Source organism: Diceros bicornis, chromosome 5 (assembly GCF_020826845.1).
Source record: "Diceros bicornis minor isolate mBicDic1 chromosome 5, mDicBic1.mat.cur, whole genome shotgun sequence".
In the NCBI taxonomy this organism is placed as follows: Eukaryota; Metazoa; Chordata; class Mammalia; order Perissodactyla; family Rhinocerotidae; genus Diceros; species Diceros bicornis.
The window spans coordinates 77,000,547-77,007,051 of NC_080744.1; the positions used below are offsets into that span (position 1 = coordinate 77,000,547).

General features: G+C 54.2%; 1 protein-coding gene across 1 annotated transcript; it reads left to right on the forward strand.

Moving 5' to 3' along the window:
* Positions 1-354: 354 nt before the first annotated feature.
* On the forward strand, positions 355-4,503 carry MAGEL2 (MAGE family member L2). The gene has a single exon (XM_058542264.1). It carries the CDS (start codon positions 435-437, stop codon positions 4,038-4,040), a length of 3,606 nt encoding a protein of 1,201 aa, XP_058398247.1. The 5' UTR covers positions 355-434; the 3' UTR covers positions 4,041-4,503.
* The last annotated feature ends 2,002 nt before the right edge of the window (positions 4,504-6,505 follow it).

Genomic DNA, 6,505 nt, shown 5'->3' on the forward strand with positions numbered 1-6,505 from the left:
CATCTCCCCCCTCATGGATGCCTTCAATGTTCCCAGTGGTCTGTTCCCACTCTATACTGCAGTATAGTGATTTCTAAAACATAGATCTGTTCCTGTCACTCCCCTGTGAAAACTCATCCTTAGAGAGTCTGACCAGGCTGAATTTGGGGACTGGACAGAGTGAGAAGGGATCTTGTGTCAGCCAGGATTTCTGGTAGACGCCCCTATGCACTATCCACTTGTGGTGGTCGGGGGCGGGGAAGGGGCGGGATTGAGCCCCCTTCCCCCCTCCTCCTTACTGCGGAAAGCTGCAGAGCTAAGGGCACTCACTTCCTATTCACCAGTCAGCAGGGAGGGATCCTCTGAGCAGCCACGTAGGCATTCTCTTCTCTCTGGAGGAAAAGGCCCAGCAGCTGTCGGAGGAAAAGGCCCACCAGCTGTCAGAGCAAAGGGACATGTCGCAGCTAAGTAAGAATTTGGGTGATTCGAGTCCCCCGGCGGAGGCCCCTAAGCCTCCGGTCTATAGCCGCCCTACGGTTCTGATGCGGGCCCCGCCCGCCTCCTCTCGGGCTCCACCAGTCCCTTGGGATCCACCTCCGATTGATTTGCAGGCTTCATTGGCCGCTTGGCAGGCACCTCAGCCTGCCTGGGAGGGCCCACAGGGCCAGCCGCCTGCCCCAGTGGCTCCGATGGCCCAACCTCCGGCCCTAGGGGGCCCGATGGTCCAGGCACCCCCTCTGGGAGGCCCGATGGGTAAGCCTCCGACTCCCGGAGTCCTGATGATCCATCCTCCCCCTCCGGGAGCCGCGATGGCCCAGCCTCCGACTCCGGGAGTCCTGATGATGCATCCTTCGGCTCCCGCAGCCCCCATGGCCCATCCTCCCCCTCCGGGGACCCCGATGGCCCATCCTCCCCCTCCGGGGACCCCGATGGCCCATCCTCCCCCTCCGGGGACCCCGATGGCCCATCCTCCCCCTCCGGGGACCCCGATGGTACATCCTCCCCCTCCGGGGACGCCGATGGCTCACCCACCCCCTCCGGGGACACCGATGGCTCACCCTCCCCCGCCGGGGACACCGATGGCCCATCCTCCCCCTCCGGGGACCCCGATGGCCCAGCCCCCAACTCCAGGAGTCCTGATGGCCCAGCCTCTGACTCCGGGAGTACTGATGGTCCAGCCTCCTGCACCGGGAGCACCGATGGCCCAGCCTCCGCCCCCGGCAGCATTGATGGCCCAGCCTCCGCCTCCGGGAGCCCCGATGGCCAAGCCTTCAGGTCCTGGAGTCCTGATGATCCATCCTCCAGGTTCGAGAGCTCCGATCAGCCAGCCTGCAGCTTCAGGAGCACCGATGGCACAGCCGGCAGCCCCACCTGCGCAGCCTCTGGCTTCTTGGTCCCCACAGGCTCAGCCTCTGATTCTGCAAATCCAGTCTCAGGTTATAAGGGCTCCTCCACAGGTTCCCCAGGGCCCGCAGGCCCCGCCGGCGCAGCTGGCCACACCCTCGGGCTGGCAGGCCACCTCGCCGGGCTGGCAGGCCACCTCGCCGGGCTGGCAGGCCCCGCCCCTGGCATGGCAGGCCACACAGGTCACCTGGCAGGCTCCAACGATTGCCTGGCAGGCACCACCCGTGCGCCAGGGCCCGCCGCCCATCCGCCCCGGCCCGCCGCCCATCCGACCCGGGCCCCCGCCAGTGCGCCAGGCACCACCCCCAATCCGCCAGGCACCACCACTGATCCGCCAGGCACCGCCACCCATACGGCCTGCTCCGCAGGTTCTAGCCACTCCACCACCACTCTGGCAGGCCCTGCCACCACCGCCACCGCTGCGGCAGGCCCCACAGGCTCGGCTGCCCACCCCGCAGGTGCGGGCGGCACCTCAGGTGCGGGCGGCCCCGCAGGTGCCCACTGCCCCGCCAGCAACACAGGTGCCCACGGCGCCTCCCGCTGGCCCGCAGGCACCCCAGGCTGTGCTGTCGGCTCCTCTGTCGGCTCCACTGTCGGCCCCACTATCTGCCCCTCTGTCGGCCCCGCTGTCGGCCCCACAGGTTGCGCACTGCCCGCCCATCATCTGGCAGGCCCCCAAAGGCCAAGCCCCCGTGCCACACGAGCTGCCCACTTCGATGGAGTTCCAAGAAGTGCAGCAAGCCCAGGCGCTGGCCTGGCAGGCTCCTAAGGCCCCTGGGCACTTCTGGCAGCCGCTCCCTACCCAGGAGGCCCAGAGGCAGGGCCCACCGCTGGTTCAGCTGGAGCAGCCCTTTCAGGGGGCCCCAGCCTCCCAAAAGGCCCTGCAAATCCAGCTACCCACCCAGCAGGCCCAGCCATCGGGCTCGCAGGCAGAGCTGCCCACCTTGCAACTCCAGCCCTCCTGGCAGGGCCCCTCTGCAGCCTTGCAGGGCCAGCCCGGAGCTCCCATAGCAGCAGCAAATTTTCCCGTGGGCTCTGCTAAATCAATGATGACTCCATCAGGAGAATCCAGGGCCTCTTCAATAGACCGCAGGACCTCTTCAAAGGACCGTAGGACCTCTTCAAAAGAACGCAAGGCTCCTTCAAAGGACCGCATGATCTTTGCCGCCACTTTTTGTGCTCCAAAGGCAGTGTCAGCTGCCAGAGCACACCTGCCGACTGCCTGGAAAAACTTGCCTGCCACATCGGAGAACTTTACTGCCACATCAAGGGTCTTTCCTGCTACCTCCCAGTTCCAGCCTGCCTCTTCTAATGCCTTTAAGGGCCCTCCTGCCATCTCAGAGACCCCGAAGTCACTGCCACTTGCTCTGCAGGATCCATATGCCTGCGTAGAGGCCCTGCCTGCTGTTCCATGGGTTCCACAGCCCAACGTGAATGCCTCAAAGGCATCCAAGGCAGTGCCCACCATCCTGATGGCTACGGCAGCTGCCCCCCTGGCAATGGCCACCACTCAAGAGGCCTCCAAGACCTCTGCTGAGCCTCCACGTCGCTCAGGAAAAGCTACCCGGAAGAAGAAGCACCTGAATACCGAGGAGGACAGCAGTGGCCAGATGTTGGCCCTGGGTGACTGGCGGGCCCCAAGACCTTGGGAAAATCTGAACCTGAATGACTGGGAGGTTCAAAACCCCATCCAGGTCCTGGGTGACTGGGAGGGTCCAAGTACCTCCCGTGGCCTGAGTGGCTGGGAGGGCCCTAGTACCTCCAGGATCCTGAGTGGCTGGGAAGGGCCCAGTACATCTTGGGCCCTGAGTGCCTGGGAGGGCCCGAGCACCTCGAGGGCCCTGGGTCTCTGGGAAAATCCAGGTAGCCCTCAGCCCTTGATCATCTCTGAGCTCCCCAGTCTCTCTCAGGGGTTCGGTGGCACCCAGGATGAGCCCAAGTTGGAGACTCAGCCACTGTCTCCCTTGGATGAGAGAGCAAATGCGTTGGTGCAGTTCCTCTTGGTCAAGGACCAAGCCAAGGTGCCCATCAAGCGCTCAGAGATGGTAAAGTTCATCATCCGTGAATATAAAGATGAGTGCTTAGATATCATCAACCGTGCCAACAATAAGCTAGAGTGTGTTTTTGGTTATCAGTTGAAGGAAATTGATCCCAAAAACCACTCTTACATTATTATCAACAAGCTGGGGCGCCATAAGGGTGAACCAGTGGCATCTTATTTAGACACACCCAAGTTAGGCCTCCTGATGGTGGTCCTGAGTCTCATCTTTATGAAAGGCAATTGTGTCAGGGAGGACCTGATCTTTAATTTTCTGTACAGGTTAGGATTGGATGTCCGGGAGACACATGCTCTCTTTGGAAATACAAAGAAGCTCATCACCGAAGTGTTTGTAAGGCAGAAGTACCTAGAGTACAGGCGAATCCCCTATACTGAGCCAGCAGAATATGAGTTCCTCTGGGGCCCCCGAGCATTCCTCGAAACCAGCAAGATGCTTGTCCTGAGGTTTTTGGCCAAGCTCCATAAGAGAGATCCCCGGTGCTGGCCGTTCCAGTACTTTGAAGCACTGGCAGAGTGTGAGTCTGAGGATGCAGATGACGATGAGCCTGGCTCCAGTGATAAATGTGGTGACCCCACCAGCGGTTCCCCTCCCCGCTAATGAGGTTTAGCAGCCTCCTCGCTAATGAGATTTAGCAGATATCTTGTTCCTTTGGGTCCCCGGCCAGAGGCCACACAGGGTGGGGGGGACATTTTGTTTCTGGTGTTTATGTTCCAGTTCTATGTGTGTAAGTTTGGATTTCAATTTGGTTCTGTATCTGCCAAAGCTTTGTACATTTTCATGTGGTGTTGATTTCAATTGGCTACTGTTCTATTTGGTATTTTGGCATCTGTATTTTTAAGTGAGATCTGTGATTCTCTGTTTTGTGTTATAATTGTTTTGTTTTGGTATCAGAGTTGTGCTGGCTTTGTGAAATGAATTAAGAAGCTATCCATCTCATTCTGGTACAGATTATGTAGCATTGAAATAGGCTGTTCTTTGAATGTTAAAATGACTCATCTGTAAAAGCTGTCTGCAGAGAAATAAATATCTATATCTATATATAAATATACTTTCAGCATAACACGGAAGTGTTTGTCTTTATTCTAATTTTTACTCTAGATGATGGGAGCCAAGTTTTACCATACTCTCTGAATAGACCTGACTGAACATCAAGACTACTACTAGTGATAGTAGAAACCATGGTGACAAAACTGTTTTTCATAATGATGCAGTGATTCTGATGGGTGTGAAATGTAAGATTTCCATTAAATCAAGAGTAAAACTTTACAAGTCAGTAAGGCTCAACCAAGAAGAAGTTGTATACCTTGTCTGATTTAATCCTCACAATAATCTTTCAAAATAGGCATTATTATTCCCATTTTTTAGGTAAGTGTCTGAGGCTCAAGTAGATTTAATTAAATGGCACAGGTCACTGCTGGGTCAGTAAAGTTGTGATTTGAAGCCGAAAACTTCCTTAAGGTTATGTAGGAAAGGAGGACCGTTTGCCCGCAAGACCACAAGTGTCCGGGTTTGTTAGGAACAAACCTGGATGAATTGGCCAAAGGGGCACTTGTCAGTCATGTGGCCTGTGGTGGTTGTCCAGCAGCACAGGAAATTTGGATTTCATCAACACACTGATACTGGGATAGAAACATGCTCCCTGAAAAATATCCAGGCTTATAACAGGGAAGAGGAGATGCCAGGCTTCCAATGAACTAGGGATCCTGCAGATTGCAGGTGGTGGAGGGTAGGGAAAGGAATACCTAACCACAGGGAGGTCTAGGGGAAGCTCCTGGGAGGGGGCATCAATCCTAACATACAGGGGAAGCCAGCTGGCAATGTCTGAGGCTGCTAAATAATCATAGTCAGCCCTTCGGTGCGGGGCCTGGTGTAGGAGGGAAAGGGATGGGTGAATGAACTTGCGTGAGTGTTTTTGAGAAAGATATTTGTGCACACACTGGGTTGGTGTATACAAAAAGACTTTCCTGAAGTTACTACTCTCTTCATATGGATGAGAATCATCAACACTGCTGCTGCCTCTACTGTCTTCTAAGGATCAAGAACCCCAACACTAAAGCCCCCTTCTCTGGCTAAAGATGAAGTTCCAGAGATCAGGTAGGTGGTGATAGCGGAATTATTCTGCCACCTAGTGGCACGTCACTGACTCTGTCATTCCTGCTGCCGCGCAGCGCAGCCTCCGCCGCGGTGCTTAAACTCACACCCCACAGACCTGCAGCTACTGCTTGCTTCATAAACTTTGCCCACAATTTTATTCGCATTTGTGCAGAAGTGTATCTTCTTTTCTCTTACATCGTAGGACAAGGTGAAATCTCTTCTCCAAGTCCAATCCATTGGCACTTAGGAAGCTGAGCTTCTATAGAAGGAGATGAACTCATAAGATGGAGAGTCCATTCCCAGCACAGGCAGAGCTGAGTTTTCTAGGATGACTGGCCTCATCCCAGGACCTTCCTGGCTACAGGGGTTCTTTGTCACGTTGTCCAAATGGCCAGATTTTCCAGAAATTCAGAGAAAGTTTCTTGTAAACTCTTTGGGTCAGAGAGTATGCACTTCTGCCCCAATTAATCTTTAGGTATTTTGACAACAACAACAAATACCCATTGAAGGCAACAGCACTTCCTCAGCTGAGAACTATCCCCAAATGAGGCTTTGCTGGGCCAATCAACTGGCACATGAGTCTAGTATTTCTTGTTCTTTTTTTTTTTTTCAGTTTATTTATTATTTATTATTATTTACTGCAGTATTCTCCAAATCATTTACCCATGGGGTGCTTGAGCAATTGCTCTTTGTGGAGCAAAATTTGGAAAGTAGCATCATATATAACTCTGGTGGTGTACTTAAGGTTTGGCGATACTCCATGGTAGAAAGGCCCACTTCCCATTTACAATCCTCCATCTCATTTATTTCATATCTGGTATAAAGCAAATAACCTTATTTAAGCAATGCTAAGGGCTTAAGACCTGAGCTGGATTAAATTGTAGTGAGAGATAAATTACAATAATAATGAATTTTTCGCTACAAATAAACTAAATTAGCCAAATATTCATCTGAAAAGTTTAAGAAAT

Excerpts from the sequence above, each read along its gene's own strand:
- MAGEL2 (XM_058542264.1), top strand. The coding sequence starts at position 435 with ATGTCGCAGCTAAGTAAGAATTTGGGTGATTCGAGTCCCCCGGCGGAG.